This window comes from Loxodonta africana, chromosome 5, assembly GCF_030014295.1.
Source record: "Loxodonta africana isolate mLoxAfr1 chromosome 5, mLoxAfr1.hap2, whole genome shotgun sequence".
NCBI classification, from domain to species: Eukaryota; Metazoa; Chordata; class Mammalia; order Proboscidea; family Elephantidae; genus Loxodonta; species Loxodonta africana.
This window is the reverse complement of record NC_087346.1, coordinates 108,281,780-108,300,841: the sequence shown is the minus strand read 5'-3', so window position 1 is coordinate 108,300,841 and position 19,062 is coordinate 108,281,780. Positions and strand designations below refer to the sequence as shown.

The 19,062-nt window shown below is 39.3% G+C and overlaps 1 protein-coding gene and 1 pseudogene across 9 annotated transcripts in view; one reads left to right on the top strand and one right to left on the bottom strand.

Annotated features, from left to right (window-relative positions):
* The window catches only part of TXK (TXK tyrosine kinase), an 85,589-nt gene that overhangs the window by 34,194 nt on the left and 32,333 nt on the right, over positions 1 to 19,062 (bottom strand). For all 9 annotated transcript variants that reach the window (XR_010322103.1, XM_023555036.2, XM_023555034.2 and 6 more), the window contains 3 exons: positions 17,890 to 17,944; positions 5,669 to 5,748; positions 4,051 to 4,178 (listed from right to left, as the gene is read on the bottom strand). Coding sequence is in view for 8 of the 9 variants with exons in the window: in XM_023555036.2 (XP_023410804.1) it covers positions 4,051 to 4,178; positions 5,669 to 5,748; positions 17,890 to 17,944 (263 nt within the window). In the remaining variant the exon portion in view is untranslated. The remainder of the gene's footprint in view (positions 1 to 4,050; positions 4,179 to 5,668; positions 5,749 to 17,889; positions 17,945 to 19,062) is intronic.
* On the top strand, positions 128 to 2,058 carry LOC104846413 (zinc finger protein 410-like; annotated as a pseudogene).

Sequence of the window (19,062 nt, the reverse complement as noted above, 5' to 3'; positions counted from 1 at the left end):
TTCAACTCATAGTAACCCTATATAACAGAGTAGAACTGCCCCGTCAGGTTTTCTAGACTGTAATCTTCTCTCCTTTTTAAATATTTAATTAAATAGATAATACAGTGAAATCTGTGAGAGTGGGAGCTCGACTGGGCTGCCTTGTTTTTCCAGGTATTGCAAGTTTTCCACTGTTGACAGGGTGCAGTCACCACTTTTCTATTGCTCTCTCTTTACTGAAAAATATTTGAGTTTTCCTGCTCTGACGGGTTTCTACCATACACAGGTTCTACTTTTGCAGTTATTACTATATATTTATATGGTTCAAAATCTTAAAGGCAGGTGTGTGGTTGGAATCCGGGACTGACTTACAGACAGCCAGCTGCCCAGGACAAGAAGGCTAATTTGATATACCACCTAGCACATCATACCAGAAAAGCATAGCATTTCCTAAAGAAATATGAGCATAACAGGAAGGTGTCATTGACGCTGAATTAAATTGGAACCTGTCCCCTGAACAGCTACAGGATTTGGAAGCTGAATCAATGTTATCAGATGAGTTAGAATCCAAACCAAAAGTACGCTTTGTTCGTAATACCTCTATCCCATTGGGACAGGGGTTAGTGGAATCTGAAACTAAAAACATTACTGCTTGTTCCTCCTTCCAGGGACTGAGGCCTCAGAATACAGCCAGTTAATGTTACCAGATGATACTCCAAATCACACGAACTCTGGCAAGGAGGTCCCTTCCTTAGGCGTGTTGAGAAATCTTCAGGTGAATGTGGGCCCCAGTGGAGAGGAGATGAGGGCTCAGACTGTACAGAAGTCCATGGAGTTTTTGTCAACTCCATAGTCTCTTAGCGTGTTGCAAGATCTACAGCCAAGTGATATAGCACTTTTTTTATTCTTCTTAACCTAATAAGAGCAGGTCTGGGCCCTTCAGCTGAGGCCTTAGTATTTGTACAAGATGAGGCAGAGGATTAGGGAATGATTTTCTCTTCAGTGAGAGCACAGACAGTAGCATCCCACGGTTCCTCCGGGTTCAGGAGTTGGCCCACAACAGTTCGATTGCTGCTACTCATGACAGCTGGCAAAGAATGCAAAAACCAGTAACCAAAAAAAAAAAAAACCCAGTGCCGTCAAGTCGATTCTGACTCACAGCAACCCTACAGAACAGAGTAGAACTGCCCCATAGAGTTTCCAAGGTGCGCCTGGTGGATTCGAACTGCCAACACTTTGGTTAGTAGCCGTAGCACTTAACCACTTCACCACCAGCATTTCCACAAAAACCAGTAGCAATGGGGAAAATGTCCACCTTGGTTCTGGTGATGGGCAACCCAAAGACTCTAGGCCCCTTCCTCAAGTGGAGAAGAAGCTCAAATGTACAGTTGAAGGCTGTGACCAGACATCCATGTGGCCAGCTCACTTCAAGAACCACCTCAAAATTCATAGAAATGACCGCTCCTTCATCTGCCCTACAGAAGGTTGTGGGAAAAGCTTCTGTGTGCTGCAGAGGCTGAAGGTGCACATGAGGTCCACAAAGGGGAGAAGCCCTTTATGTGCACTGAGTCTAGCTGTGGTAAGCAGTTCACCACAGTTGGAAACCTGAAGAACCGCCTCCACAACCACACAGGAGAGAAGCCATTCCTTTGGGAGGCCCAAGGGCGTGGCCGCTCCTTTGCTGAGTATTGTAGCCTCTGAAAACATCTGGCGGTTTACTCAGGACAGAAACTTCATCAGTGCCAAGTCTGTGGGAAGACCTTGGACTGGGAGCAGGAATGTGCACGTGCGAAAGCATCACTGACAGATGGGAGCAGCTGGGAGTCAAGAACAGAAGCAAATGAAGTGCTTGCTGAAGGATCCCCACGTCCCCTGTCTTCAGGGCCTGATGTGATACGTCATTTGGTGACCATGCCGTCAAGGAGGCAGTCATATGAGGTTTCTGTCTTAACTGCAGTAAATCCACAGGAGTTACTAAACCAAGGAGATTTAACTGAAAGATGGTCACGAGTGTGGGTGCTGACTCCTGGAAGAGCAGCTCTGTATAATCCTAAAGACAGTGGGAACAGGATGCTTTAGGCTCATAAGCCACCGGAACCGAAATGAATCTATGAAGGACACAAGACCCCGTTTTTTGCCTCTGTTCATCTTCCCAGGCATACAAGATGAACGTAGGAGGGCTTCTCTTCAAACTGCCATGTGATCCCGGAGAAGGAATAAAGTAGTGAATCTGGGCTGGATAACTGTACCTACCTCTCATCCCACTGCAAAATTCTGGGATGGATTTCTCCCAAAAGTGAGCTTGGTTATGTGTTGGCTGAAGTTTCTCTGCTGTGGAGGGGAGGTTTTCCTTTGAAGAGTTTTCATCCCAGACACAGCTATCTTTTCACCTGGATGAACTAAGTCCTCCTACCAACCATAAAACTTCACCAGGAAGTTTGGCGTTCAAGATGCCTTGTCACTTTGGAGAAGGGAGTAAATGTCAGTTCTGTTGTGACATTCTCTTATAGCAACGTTAGTAGGAGACTCTCTGCCACTGGACTGCAAAAAAATGAATTACTTGAATCCTCAAAAAAAAAAAAATCTTAAAGGTTGCACACTGAATTTTAATTGTTTTTAAAGTTGTTGTTCCATTTTGTTTTTTAAAAAGACGAAACCCAGAGACTCTCAAAATAAATGTCCTACAGCCAAGCTGGATGGATACAGAAGTCACCAGCAGAGAAGAGCTCAGCTCTGCCACTGTCAGTATTTTCTCCAGTTAGGTATGAATTCTGAAAGGTCCATGACATCAGCTTCTGGTCTTCCTCAGTCAGGCAACTGTGCAGCTTCTTTGGCAGTACGGAGGCGGAGCAGAGGTGGGAGGAATTCCAGTAGTTATCAGCTTTTGAAGAGGTTACGGGAGACAGCAGTCCTTGCTTTCTTGGTTTAACCTTTGGCCCAGTTATTAGACTAGAGAGCACAGGTGGACTTCCCTCTGCAGTTTGTTTTGCAGTTACCTTCTTCCAAACAGATCTTTGGGCACTTTGTTTAATTTCCACTGCAGCCTCTTCCCTACGAGGGGACTCAAATTTCTATAAGGTGTGCTTGGAAAAGCATGGTTTGCCACAGTGGTAACATCAGAGGTCAGAAAAATTGCTACGCAAACTTTTACCAAAAACCAAAAGCCCGTTGCCATCAAGTGAATTCTGGGTGGCTATGAGTCAGAATCAACAAGACAGCAAGCGGGTTTATCTGTTATAAGCTGTGTTCTTTAGAAAGGTTTTTGCTAAGTACCACAACAGCATTTTGACTTTTCATAGTGACGCTGCTCAAAGGATGTTGAAGTCTTAAAAATGATCTGCCCAGTCAGAAAGCAGCTGTGGATAGCCCACAGATGGGATTTCTGCTAAAGGATTGTTAGGAAAGGGGAAGGTAACTGAGAGCTGGCAAGGGGACAGAGACCCCACGTGAAGTTGCCAGTGATTTAGAAGCAACGAGATGGTGTTTTCTGTCTCCCTCTCTGATATGTGATCTGATTCCAAGGAAAAAAACCTCAGTTGAGGAAAACAGAGAAATCCGTCTCTTCGTTTTAGCTGGGCAGAGTGCCCCACCTGCAAAAAGCCATAAAGAAGACCTGATGTAATATTTGTGTACCTGTTCCCCCCACTCCCAGCTAGCTGGTAATCTTCACAGGGGCAGATCGCCAGGTCTTTCTTCCTACAGAGCCACTGGTGGGTTCAAATCACTAACTTTTCAGTTAGTGGCCAAGTGCTTAACCATTGCACCACCAGGGCCCTGTGTAAATTTCAAGAACGAATGAATAATGACCAAATGGCCTTTGGCTTCTCCATCATATATCAGTTTTCTAACCCAGCAGAAATGTAAGAAATTGACCTACCCTTTGCCTCTTGACCAGAAAAACAGAGACACATTAATAAGGAGGAAAATTGCTTAGAAGACAAGTTGTATTTCAAGTTCTTAAACCATTTCGATAAGCAGATTTGTTCCTCTTAAGTGTCTCAAAGACCAAACATGCATTGCCTGTCAAGGGCCTGTCTCATAGACACTCCCTACCTGAAGTTCCGGACTTACCGGCTGCGTTGTGCTGGTGGTACTGGATCAGTTCGGGGATTGATTGAAAGAGATGTCTTTCAGCCACGTAGCACTGTCCTGAGTCATTCTTTTTAATCTGATAATGTTTGATGGTAGCCTCAGTACCTCTACAATCAATACAATGTGAATTAGCAGACAAAGCAAAAGATCACTGTGGAACTAAGCCAAATCACTAAGCAACACAACTCCACCTCTAAAACTCCTATCCAAGCAAAACTACACACTGGAGAGAAAATTGATTGAATTAAACAGGCGTCTCTTCATCCCAGGAAAACTCCCCAACTATCTTACTGGGGTCTCAGATTCAAACATAACCTCAGATGACGTTGTCTGAATGACAAGTCATGTCCAAAAAATTAGAACTCATAAAGGATACTTATAAGTATTTATAGAATATCAAGTATAGGTTAAATGAATGAACAAATGCACTGTGAGCAATTGGAGACATGAAATGATGAAGGGAGGAAAACTAATATAGGGTACATTAATAATCACCACCCTTCTGTCAGTTTGTCATACTGTGATGGCTTCTGTGTTGCTATGATGCTGGCAACTATGACACCAGCGTTTCAAATACCAGCAGAGTCACCCGTGGTGAATAGGTTTTAGCAGAGCTTCCAGACTAAGACCGACTAGGAAGAAAGGCCTGGTGACCTATCTCTGAAAATTGGCCAATGAAAACCCTATGGATCACAACAGAATATAGTGCTAGAAGATGAATGCCCTAGATACGAAGGCACAGTGGCCACAACAATGGACTCACACATACCAACGATCTCGAAGATGCACAGGAGCAGGCAGCATTTCATTCTGTTATACATAAGTTGCCATGAGTCAGAACTGACTTGACAGCAGCTAACAACAATAATCACCCTACGGACACCTGGGCCTCAATCCCTCTAGGAGCCTTAGAGTTTGTGTGGAACACATTTCAGAATTGCTCCACTGAAGCAGGAAGAAGGTGATGTATTTATCCATCAACTTCCATTTCTCACTGATGAGCATCGCTCCTGGCACGTTAACTCTTAAGCAATTCCTGCCTAGCCATGGAGCCTATGAGCTCCCATACCCAGAGAACATCTTCAAGCAGACAAACATAGGAAACTTTCTGAGTGTAGGAAAACTCTCTGGAGGTAAATCTCAGAGTAGACCAAGGATATGCGGAAGGCTCCAATGGCACCTGCTACAAGTAATCTAACCCCCTCACCTGATGGATGAGAAAAGGGAGGAAAAGAGAGCTTAAGAAACATATTCAATGTCACAGAGTTTATTAGGGATAGAACTTGAACTAGTTAGTTGTCCTGTGTCCCAGGCCAATGATTTTCTCCCTGTGCTAGGCTCTCATTTATGTACTCTATGTAATGGTTAACCTCCTGCTGTCGAGTCAATTCCAACTCATAGCAGCCCTATAGGACGGAGTAGAACTGGCCCGTAGTGTTTTCAAGGTACGGCTGGTGGATTTGAACTGCTGACCTTTTGGTTAGCAACCAAATGCTCAACTACTGTGCCACCAGGGCTCATATGTAATGGTAAATCCATAGAAAAGATTCTCCCAGTAATTATTATTTCTAAAGTAACAAAAATCACAATTGCTTACCTTCTAGCTCTTACAAACACAGAAATTGTGTAGGACCCCAAATGTCTTGAATCTCTGACAATAAATGCACCTTCTTTAGACTGCAAAATAATTCATTCATTGTACAAGTTTATTTCTTCTTAGAAAGACAAACCAACTAAATAGTGAAAAACAAAATTATATCAACTTACTATAAAACATTAAAATTGTTTTTACAGGTACACACCATCTTTTCTCTTTTGTGGGTTTAAAAGTCACACCTATATAAGAAATTATAACGAATGAGTTTTTTAAACCTCTGCACCTAATTTTTCTTTAAAATTGCTGTATATAACAACCTCATACCCTACTGCTTGGTTATTTTTGCCATATTGATCTGGATAATAGATAAAAATAGCTGATGGAGAGAAGAACTCTGAGACAGACTGACAAGACTGAACTGTGAAAGAAGAGAAACAGTGTAGCAGGTCAGGAGACGGGGAGAAAATACACCTGGAAAAGCAGAGGTGGGAAAAGAGATGCATGAGAATAGATTTGGGGGAATCTGGAGAGAAAAGTCCTGGGAGGCATTTTAGCAGTCAGGGTATGGGAGAGTTGAAAAAAGAAATGGTGGGGAAAGAATATTATAATAAAATTTATGTTAGGTTGTGAAATGGATCTCCTTTGACAATCTTTAGGAGACTCCAATAAAGCTTTGATTTGCTTTTTGATTAATCTTCAAAGCTGGACTATTTGTTTCATATTGCGAGAAGTTTCAGCTTTACCAATGTGCTTTAATCTTGTCAAGCCATGAATGTTTATACTTATGAAGTGCTGATAAGCTGCCTAAGGACTACACGGTCCAATCATCATGGTCTGACCTTCAAAATGAACATAACACATTAAGCTGAGTCTCAAATTTTAATTAATTCTTAGTGTCAAAGCCATTGGGCTACATATTGCAAGCGACACAAGATGCAAAAAACACTTTTAACAAAGTAGTGTGTATATAATATATCTGCATATAAGTATATATCATATGCATATAGCAAAGTGGCATACAAAGAGAATTCCTTTGTAAAACCCCCAAGTTGAAAGAGCACAAACAACATTCCCTGGGCACAAAGCAATACAACTGGAAACTAAGAACAAACCCCAAAATAAAAAGTCCCTACAACCAGTGCATTTTAGGATTCTTTTTTACTGAACTCTAGGAAATGCAAATAAAAAATGCAAAATATCTTAACAGATAATAAGAACATGCTACACATCAGGACCTCTGCTACACAGTTCAAGCCGTACTCAGGAATAAATTCTGTTTTATTACTTGCATTAATAAACAAAAAGGAACAAGCCAAGAGTATCCAACTTAAAAAGGTAAGATAAGAACTATAAAATAAGCTCAAATAGAAGAAAGAAATTAATAAAGCCAAAAAGAAAGTAACAAATTATAAAAACAAAAATGCGATACAACCAGTAAGTTAAAAATCTGGCTGTTGGGGGTGGTGGGGGGGAATGATAAATAAACTTAAGAAATAAATGGGAAAATCTATCAAAAATTATAAGTCACATGAAAGAAATAATCAAAGATCTAAAAAAATTAAATTAATTCTCTTGACTATGCAAATAAATTTGAAAACTTGAATGAAGTGGATAATTACTTAAGAAAACATAAAATTTATCAAAATTGATTCCAGAAGAGCTAGAAATCTTAATGTATCTAGTGAATAGAAAAGTAGATAAGACTTTTTTAAAAAGCTTCATAGAGCACTGCCCTCACAGTTACACATTGTTATTCTGCTAAAACTTAAAGGAAATTAAAAAAAAAAAAAAATCTACATTAATTAGCTATGCCAGAGCAAATGAAAAGAATATTTCTAAGTTTTTATATAAATGAGCTTAACATCAATACTTATTACACACACACACACACACACACACACACACATCAGATGAGTCAAGGACCTAAATGTGAAAAGCTTATCTTTAAAACATGTAAAGGAAAATATAAATTACCTTTATTACTTTAAGAGAGTGATGAATTTCTTAACACTAAATAAAAAGCATAGATCATAAAAGAAAATATTGAGAAATTTGACTGCACTAACATAAAATTCTATGTGAGAAAAGAAAACAACAAAGATTTTTTAAAAGCCGTAAAATGGGAGAACACATTTGCAACACAAAACTAACAAAGGATTGGTATTCAGAATATATTTTTAAATGCATATGAATAAGTTAAAAGGGCAATAAAAGAAAGCAATTGCTCTATAAAAAAATAAGCAAAAGAAAATTAACTAACATGTCACAGAAGAGGAACCAGTTGGCTGATAGACACATGAAAATATGTTCAATCTCTCTGGTAATCAAGGAAATGTAAATTTTGAAAAATAATCCATTTCACAACCATTGAATTGGAAAAAAATGTGTGAAACTACCAACTACTGGCAAGAATGTAGGGAACCAGTTTATCTAATTGCCTGTAACAATATAAATTAGTACAATCACTTTGGATCTTCATTTGGAAATGCATAGTAACATCAAAGTCCCTGGATGGTACAAACAGCTAAGAGCTCAGCTGCTAACTGAAACACTGAAGGTTTAAGTCCTCTCAGAGGTGCCTTGGAAAAAAGGCCTGGTGATCTACTTCTGAAAAATCAGCCATTAAAACTCTACGGAGAGGCAGGGCCAAGATGGCAGAATAATCACTCTTCCTGTTGTCCCTCTTACAACAAAGACCCAAAACAACCAAGTGAATTGAATATATATTCAATGTATATCCAGGAACCCTAATCATCAAAGACAAAGCTGAAGAATCAGACTATGAGGCAGCTGAAAGGAGAGACCATTCAAAAGCAGCAGAAATGGGGAGCTAGAGATCTCAGATTCAGTGGTGCCCTGCTAGCTGAGTCTGCATGGTGCACACAGGCTGAGGCAAGTGGCATCATTCCAAGCCAAGGCCCACCACCACTGGTGAAGCCAAGAAGCAGCAAATTTCCATGCACCTCCAGAACCAAACAGAAGTGACACCAGACCTGCAAAAGTTAAGTACAAGCTCCCATCCTACCATGTGCCGGCAAAAATAACCCCTCTCCCCCAGAGCTTCACAGTGGAGAAGCACTTCCTTCCCCTCAACCACTCCCACCCCGCTCCAACAACAGTCCTGCAGCATTCAACAGTGTCACTCCCCCTATGCCAGGAATTCAGGGTCTGTCAGGAAGCCCTGCCCCTTCACCCAGCCACTGGCATATGGCATCCATGGACTTGCAGTATCCCTCACCCCCACCAGTCTCTTGCAGGTTGATTCAACACTGCAAGCCCTCATTAGTATAAAAGCAGGAGAGCATATACCTGAAGCCCATTTTCATCTACAGCAGTAGAGGGGGAGCTGTAGAGTTGTGACACTTGACCCCACTTTACCTCCTAGGATGGGGCCTCACCCACCCACACTGGGGGCCTGAGGGCTGGCAGTATTACCCACTCCATCAGGCTGCCCATGACAGGGGTCTGAGAACTAGTGGTGTCTCTCAATCATTCCAGCCAGTGGTACCTGGGGCCCAAGGATTGGCTGCACTACCCCCCTCCCCCACTATACGCTCTAGGGGATAGGGACATGCCCTCCATCCAGGCACCCAGGAGCAGCTGTCAGCACCCTGCATTGCCACACATATCGCCCTCTAATTGCAACCAGAGACCTGTGCCTGCTCTGACCACCTCCACGCAGCCCACCTGCTAGGACTGCAGGGAAGAGTTCATACCACACATTCAATGACCAACGACCCAAACATCTCTGCTGTGAATAGCCACACCCTGGCAAGAACCATGAACAGACTCCTGGGCTCATACACTTAGTAGTAGCTCTGACCACCTGGAAACAAGAGGTGAGCGTTTCAATGACACCAACAACCAAATAAGCTCACATGCTCAGCCTACTTGGGCATATCAAAATACAAAATAAAAATACAGCATGCAGCAAACAAAAATACCATAAATAATACAATAACTTATTGATGCCTCAGAGAAAACAGTCAATATCAAATCACATAAAGAAGCAGGACAAGATGGCCCCAGCAAGTGACCAAAATAAAGACTCAGAAAACCTTCCAGAAGAAGATAAAGCAAGCCTTAACAGAATACAAAACATTGAAATAATACAAAGCAATGCTTTATCTTCTACCTGAGAAAGAATTCCAAAGACTAATGTACAGAGCTCCCCAAGAATCAAGAAGGAGATCAGGCAAAACTCAGACCAAGCCAAAGAACACAGAGATAAAGCAATAGAAGAATTCAGCAAAGCAATACAAGAACAAAATGACAGAACACACAGGCTGCTAGAAACCATACAGAGGCAGTAACTAGAAATCCAAAAGATTAACAATAACATTTCAGAATTCGACAACTCAATAGACGGTCACAGGAGAAGAATTGACGCAATGGACATCAGAATTAGTCAGACTGAAGATAAATCTCTTGACACCAATTTGTTTGAGGAAAAATCAGAAAAATGAATGAAAAAAATGAGGAAAGCCTAAGAATTATGTGGGATACTATCAAGAGGAAAAATCTGCAAACGATCAGAGTATCAGAAAGGGAGGGGAAAGCAGAAAACACAGAATTGTTGAAGATTTGCTGACAGAAAACTTCCCTAATATCATGAAAGACGAGAAGATATCTATCCAAGAAGCTCAATGAACCCCATAACAGAGTAGACCTCAAAATAAAGTCACCAAGATATATTATAACCAAACTTGCCAAAACCAAAGACAAAGAAAGAATTTTGAGAGTGAATAGGAAGCAATGAAAGGTCACCTACAAGGAGAATCAATAAGACTAAATTCTGACTACTTATCAGAAACCATGCAGGCAAGAAGGCTATGGAATGACATACATAAAGCTTTGAAGGAAAAAAATTGCCAGCCAAGAATTATATATTCACCAAAATTGTCTCTCAAATATGATGGCAAAATTAGAAATTTCCAGATAAACAGAAATTAAGGGAATTTGTAAAAAAAAAAAAAAAAAAAAAAAAGCCAAAATTAAAAGAAATATGAAAGGGTTAGAGAACCAACAACATCAGACATCAATCCAAGACTAGGACACGGGACAGATCAACCAGTTATCAATCCAGAAAGAAAATTCACAAAAACAAATCAAAGCTAAAAGACTGAAAATAGGGAAACGGAGACATCAGTATGTAAACAATGACAACATCAAAACAAAAAAGAGAGAATAAACAGTGTAGTCATAGAACTTCCATATGGAAGGGAAGTTAAGGTGATATTACAAAATAAAAGACTGGTTTAAACTTAGAAAAACAGAGGTAAATTTCATGGTAACCACAAAGGAAGCTAACAATCCTACACATCAAAATAAAAGACAAGAAAAACAAAGACTCAGCAAGCACAAAATCAAAGATAATGAAAGAGATGAAAAGAAAATATGTAAACAAAAAGAACTCAATACAGAAATTTAAGTAGAACAAAGAAACTGTCAATACCACACACACACACAAAATGCATCAAAATGACAGCAATAAATTCACTGAATGTAAATAGCCTAAATGCACCAGGAAAGAGACAGAATGTGGCAGAATGGATAAAAAAAAACACGATCTTTCTATATGCTATCTGCAAGAGACACACCTTAAACACAAAGACATAAACAAACTAAAACTCAATGGATGGAAAAAAATATATCAAGCAAACAACAACCAAAAAAGCTCAGAAGTAGCAATATTACTCTTTGATAAAACAGACTTTAAAGCAAAATTCACTATAAAGAAGGACACTATATAATAATTAAAGAGTCAATACACCAGGAGGACATAACCATAATAAATATATATGTACTAATGACAGGGTTCCAAAATACATAAACTCTATCACAATTGAAAAGAAATTTGACAGCTCCATAATAATAGTAGGAGACTTCAACACACCACTTTCAGTGAAGGACAGACTATCTAGACAGAAACTTAATAAAGATATGGAAGCTCTAAATGCCACAATCAACCAACTTCACCTCATAGACATATACAGAACACTTCACTCAAAGGTGGGTAAGTATACATTCTTTTCCTATGCACGTGGAACATTCTCCAGAATAGATCACATTTTAGGCCACAAAACAAGCCTTAACAGAATACAAAACATTGAAATAATACAAAACAACTTCTCTAATTGTAATGCCATAAAAGTAGAAATCAATAATTGAAACAGCAAGGAAAAAAAAATCAAATACATGGAAACTGAACAACGCCTTGCTTTAAAACTACTGGGTTATAGAAGAAATCAGGGATGGAATGGCAAAATTCATATAATTAAATGAGAATGAAAATACATCTTACCAAACATTTGGGACACAGCAAAAGTAGTACTTAGAGGTCAGTTTAACACAATAAAGGCACACATCAAAGAGAAGAAAAGGCCAAAATCAAAACATTCACCCTACAACTTGAGCAAATAGAAAAGAGCAGCAAAAGAAGCCCTTGGGCACCAGAAGAAAGGAAATAATAAAGATTAGGGCAGAAATAAATAAAATAGTGAATAGAAAACAACTGAAAGAATGAACAAGACCAAAAGTTGGTTCTTTGAAAAGATCAACAAACCATTGGCCAAAATGACAAAAGAAAAACAGGAGAGGAAGAAAATAATCCAAGTAAGAAATGAGATGGGTGATATCACAACAGACAAAACTGAAATAAAAAGGATCATAACAGAATGCTATGAAAAATTGCACTCCAACAAATTTGAAAACCTAGAGGAAATGGACAAATTTCTAGAAACACACTACGTACCTAAACCAACACAAACCAAGGTAGAAAAACTAAACAAACCCATAACAAGAGATTGAAGAGGTAATTAAAAAAAAAAAAAAAAAAAAAAACCCCTCCAAAAAGTCCTCGCCTAGATATTTTCACTGGGGAATTTTATCAATCTTTCAGAGAAGAGCTAACACCAATACTACCAAAATTATTTCAGAGCATAGAGAAGGAAGGAATACTCCTGAACTTATTTTATGAAGCCAGCATAACCCTGATACCAAAGCCTGGCAAAAATAAAAAAGAAAACTGCAGACCAACATTCCTCATGAACATAGATGCAAAAATCCTCAACAAAATCCTAGCCAGTAGAATTTAACAGCATATCAAAATAAATAAATAATGCATCATGACCAAGTAGGACTTATACCAGGTATGCAGGGATGGTTCAACATTAGAAGATCAATCAATGTAATCCACCACGTAAATAAAACAAAAGAAAAGAACCACATGACCCTATCAACTGATGCAGAAAAGGCATTTGACAAAGTCCACTACCCATTCTTGATTTAAAAAAAAAAAAAACTCAGCAAAAAAAGCAATAGAAGGGAAATTCCACAACATAATAAAGGGCATTTATACAAAGCCAAGAGCCAACATCATTCTAAACAGAGAGAGACTGAAAGCATTCTCCTTGAGAATGGGAACCAGACAAGGATGCCCTTTATCACCACTCTTATTCAACATTGTGCTGGAGGTCGTAGCTAGAGCAATAATGCAAGAAAATGAAAACAAAGGCATCTAAATTGGTAAGGAAGGAGTAAAATGATCCCTATTTGCAGATGGTATGATCTTATACACAGAAAACCCCAAAGAATCCACAAGAAAACTACTGGAACTAATAGATGATTTCAGCAAATATCAGGAACACAAGATTCCTCTACACCAACAAAGAGAACTCCGAAAAGGAAATCACCAAACCAATACCATTTACAATAGCCCCCGAGAAGATAAAGTACTTGGGAATAAATCTAACCAGAGATGTAAAAGACCTATACAAAGAAAACTACAAGACACTACTGCAAGAAACCAAGAGACCTACATAAGTGGAAAAACATACCATGCTCATGGATAGCAAGACTCAACATTGTGAAAATGTCGGTTGTACCCAAAGTGATCTACAGATACAATGCAATCCTGATCCAAATTTCAACAGTATTTTTTTTAATGAGATGGAGAAACAAATCACCAACTTTATATGGAAAGGGAAGAAGCCCCAGATAATTTTAGCACTACTGAAGAAGAAGAACAAAGTGACAGGCCTCACACTACCTGGTTTTACAACCTATTACACTGCCACAGTAGTCGAAACAGCCTGGCACTGGTACAACATCAGACGCATACACCAATGGAACAGAATTGAGAACCCAGATATAGATCCATCCATCTATAAGCAGCTGATATTTGACAAAGGCCCAAAGTCCATTAAATCGGGAAAATATAGTCTCTTTAACAAATGGTCCTGACATAACTGGATGTCCATTTGTAAAAAAGTTAAACAGGGCACATATCTCATGCCATACACAAAAACTAACTCAAAATGGACCAAAGACCTAAATATAAAATCTAAAGTGATAAAAATCTTGGAAGAAAAAATAGGGATAACACTAAGGGCCCTAATATATGGCATAAATAGTGTGCAAACCATAACTAACAATGTACAAGCCCCAGAAAAGAAACTAGATAACTGGGAGTGCCTATAAATCAAACACTTATGCTCACCAAAAGACTTTACCAAAAGAGTAAAAAGACAACCTACGGACTGGGAAAAAAATTTAGACCACGGCATATCTGATAAGGGTCTAATCTCTAAAATCTACAAGATACTACAACACCTCAACAACAAAAAGACAAATAATCCAATTAAAAAATGGGCAAAAGATAAGAACAGACATTTCACCAAAGAAGACATTCAGGCTGCTAACAGATACATGAGGAAATGCTCCAATCATTAGCCATTAAAACAAAACAAAACAAAAAACCTGTTGCCCTCAAGTTGACTCCGACTCACGGTGACCCTATAGGACAGAGTAGAACTGTTTCATAGGGTTTCCAAGGAATGGCTGGTGAATTCGAACTACCAGCATTCTGGTTACCACCTGAGCCCTTAACCACTCCACCACCAAGGCTCGCATTAGCCATTAGAGAAATGCAAATCAAACCATTGAGATACCGTCTCACTCTGACAACAAATCAAACAAACAGAAAATAACAAATGTTGGAGAGGCTGCAAGGAGATTGGAACTCATATGCACTGCTGGTAGGAATGTAAAATGGTACAAGCACTTTGGAAAACAATATGGCACTTCCTTAAAAAGCTAGAAATAGAAATAATGTATTATCCAGCAATCCCACTCCTAGGAAACAAGAGCCGTCAAACGAATAGACATTTGTACGCCCATGTTCATTGCAGCACTACTCACAATAGCAAAAAGATGGAAACAGCCTAAATGCCCATCAACAGATGAATGGATAAACAAATTATGGTCATACACACAATAGAATACTGTGCAATAACAAAGAACAATGATAAATCTATGAAACATCTCACAACATGGATGAATCTGGAGGGCATTATGCTGAATGAAATAAATCAGTAATAAAAGGACATATATTTTAAGAGCCCACTATAAAGAACTCGAGAAAAGGTTTACACACAGAGGAGGGTGGGTGAGGGGAAATTACTCACTAGATAGTAGACAAGTGTCAAGTTTGGTGAAGAAAAGGACAATACACAATATAGAGGGAGTCAGCACAACTGGACCAAAGCAAAAGCATAGAAGTTTCCTGGACACATCCAAACACTTTAAGGGAGAGTAGCTGGGCTGGGGCCCAGGGATCATAGTCTTGGGGAACATCTAGGTCAATTGGCATAACAAAGTTTATAAAGAAAATGTTCTACAACCCACTTTGGTGAGTAGTGTCTGGGTCTTATGAGTCGGAATCGACTCGATGGCACTGGGTTTTCTCGGTCTGGGTCTTAAAAGCCGGACAGCAGCCATCTAAGATACATCTATTGGTCCCATCACACCTGGAGCAAAGGAGAATGAAGAAAACCAAAGACACAGGGAAAATACAAGCCCAAAGACTAAAGGGCCACATGAACCAGAGACTCTACTAGCCTGAGACCAGAGGAGCTAGATGATGCCTGGCTACAACCAATGACCACCCTGACGGGGATCATAACATAGAGTTCCGGACAGAGCAGGAAAAAAATATAGAACAGAACTCAAATTCACGTAAAAAGACCAGACTTATTGGTCTGACAGAGAGTGGAGGAACCCTCGAAACTACGGCCCCTGGATGCTTTGCTAACTCAGAACTGAAACCATTCCCAAAGCCCACTTTTTAGACAAAGATTAGACAGGCCTATAAAACAAAAAATAACACACATGAGGAACGTGCTTCTTAGTTCAATCAAATATACGAGACCAAACAGGCAGCTCTTGTCCAAAAGCAAGACAAGAAGGCAGGAAGAAACAGGAACTGGACAAATGGACACAGTGAACTGGGAGCATGCTTCACGTTGTGAGGATTGCAATCAATGTCACAAAACAATATGTGTATAAATTTTTGAATATGAAATTAACTTGAACTGTAAACTTTCACCTAAAGCACAATAAAAAATAAAAAAAAAAAAACCCTGTGGAGCACAGTTCTACTCTGACACACATGAGGTCACCCTGAGTTGGACTCCACAGTGACTGTTAGTAATGCACATACCCTGCAACCAAATAGCTCCTCTTTTGGATGTAACCTAAAGAAGCCCTCACCCTTGTGTACAAAATGACATTTACAAGGAAGTTCATTGCAACTCTGTTTATCGATAGCAAAATGGATACTACTCATACAATAAAACATTATAAACAGTTAAAAGAATGTATTTGATTTATATTTGGTTATATGAGTGAATTTTGAAAATATAATGATTAATTTTTTAAATCAACCTACAATCTGATCCCCTTTATGTTGACTAGCAAAAAAAACCAAAACAACACTATAGATTGTTTATGGACATACATATATGATAAAAGTATAAACACATGAACAAAATGGAAACTCATCCTTTTAACTCTGAGTCCCTCTGGGGAGTGGGGAGGACAAACAAGATGAGGAGGTAGGCTTCAGCTGTATCTAATATTTTACTGCTTTAGAAAATGCGATGGCCGCATCTCAAGGTGACCTGGTAGCATGGTGGTTAAAGAGATAGATTGCTAACGGAAAGGTCAGCGGTTTGAAACCGCCAGATGTTCTCCGGGAGAAAGATGTGGCAGTCTGCTTCCATAGAGATTTCCGGCCTTGGAAACCCTACAGATGTGCTGTGAGTTGGAATCGGCTTGATGGCAATGGGTTTGGATTTGGGGAGGGGTTTATTCCTGAACTCAGTAGGGAGATCAGACCCTCGTTTTATTCTGGCGTCCTTTCAGATGTTGAACAGGCTCAGCCCACTGATTTTGGCCATACAACCAGTGACCAACTTGCTTACTGTGGACCTACTCCTGGACTTTTCTTCTCTGGTTCAGCCTACCTGTCACAATATCTTATTTCTCCATGCTGGACTGACTAATATCACTTCACAGATGGTCACCTGCTGTTGCCATCCCAGGCAGACATCACACTCAATTTCCTCTGAGCAAGTGAAGCCAGGCCTGTCCTCCAGTCTCCATCTCTACCACCACCTGAGGCTGGAGGTGTCCTTCATGCTCTACCTGTTTTCCTGCTATTAACTGGGCTTTCCCTGTATCCTGAGCCATTACTGGCATTGGGTTTTTAGTTACGAAACTGATCTTTCTCATGCACATTTTTATATTTCCTCAATATCTAACAGCTATCTCTTACCTAACTTCTAGTTTTGACTCTACACTTACCCTGAGTTAATATTTACCATCAGTTGGAAACTTAAACTATATGCAGTTTGGTTTTGTTTTGACCTAAACGAGCAGTTTTGATCTGACTTTGATATTTTGGCTACTCTGTTCTTCCCTTTGTTTCCAAAGAACAAAGAAAGTACAGCACCCTGTATTTTGATATGTTTGTGTTTTTAATGAGCCTATTTTTTTTTTTTAAGCTAAACTTATGAGGATACAGTAGATATTTAGCCACCTTCCTTGCGAAGATTATGTGGGCAAAAATACAGACTCTACTGGAAAAGTACACTTTGAAATGAATGAAGGAGTCTCAAAGATTCACAGTTGAAATCATTTCAGGGGAAACACATTTCTGAAATTATGATGAAGTCAATGGAAAATATGGTCTGATATAAATATATCTGATTTACAATTTTTCAGAAAGTGTGTAATCGACAAGAAGTTGAAATAATAATTTAGAACTAAAAAGAACAGGAGGTAATAAACATTTTTGGTTGGTTAAAAATCTTAAAAATGTAGCTTTCTCAGAAATTTTGAATATATTCGTAGATTTAGTCATGAATGAATTGAATTACCTCTTGTCTCAATAGACGTTCTGCCTGATTTCTGGTAATGTTTTTATGGTACCACCTGTAAAAGCAATAAAAAATGAGTTTAAATTTTATATCCCATTTTTTTTTTTCAGAAAAAAAGATTACTTCATTTCCTTCATTTCTACCCCAGAACCGATTTTAGAAAATTGAATATTTTTTATTCAGATAAACAGTAATGTGTTATCATGTGTCAATTATTTTATTTAATACCGTTTCATTAGTTTCAAACGAATATCGAGTTTGTTCTTTTACATCTCATTTCAACTTTCTGACATACACTTAGTGTATAATTTTCTTTTTTATTGTTCTTTAGATGAAAGTTTACAGCTCAAGTGAATTTCTCATACAAAAACTTGTACACATATTGAACCTAGTTGTAATCCCTATAATGTGACAGCATACTCCCCCTTTCCGCCCCAGGTTTCCTGCGTCCATTCAACCAGCTCTTATCCCTTTCTGCCTTTTCATCCCACCTCCACACAGAAGCTGCCCATTTAGTCTTGTGCATCTCCTTGAACTAAGAAGCGCACTCTTCATGAGTATTATTTTATGTTTTATAAACCCGTTACCATTGCTGCTGGGTTGATTCCGACTCATAGCGGCCCTGTAGGACAGAGTAAAACTGTCCCGTAGGGTTTCCAAGGAGCACCTGGTGGATTCGAACTGCCGACTTTTTGGCTAGCAGCCAAGCTCTTAACCACTGTACCACCAGGGTTTCCATTTATGTTTTATAGTCCAGTCTAATCTTCGAAGAGTTGGCTTCAGGAATGGTTGTAGCTCTAGATTAAGAGTCCAGGGGCCATGTCTTCTGGGGTTCCTCTAATCTTAGTCAGACCATTAAGTCCAGTCTTATTACGTGAATTTGAGTTCTGCACCACACTTTTCTCCTGCTCAGTCAGGGACTCTGTTGTATTGCCTTTCAGGGCAGTCATTGGTGGTAGCTGGTCACCACTTAGTTCTTCTTGTCTCATACTGATAGAGTCTCTGGCTTATGTGGCCCTTTAGTATATGATTTTGAATGATTTAATACCCTGTAAATTTCCATGAAAGTTATGTGGTTAAGAAATCATCATCTTTAGCAAATACTTGACTCAGCTTTGGCAGATAAACTAAAAAATACCCATTTCTCTCTTTTTTCCTTCTCAGGAACTTCTA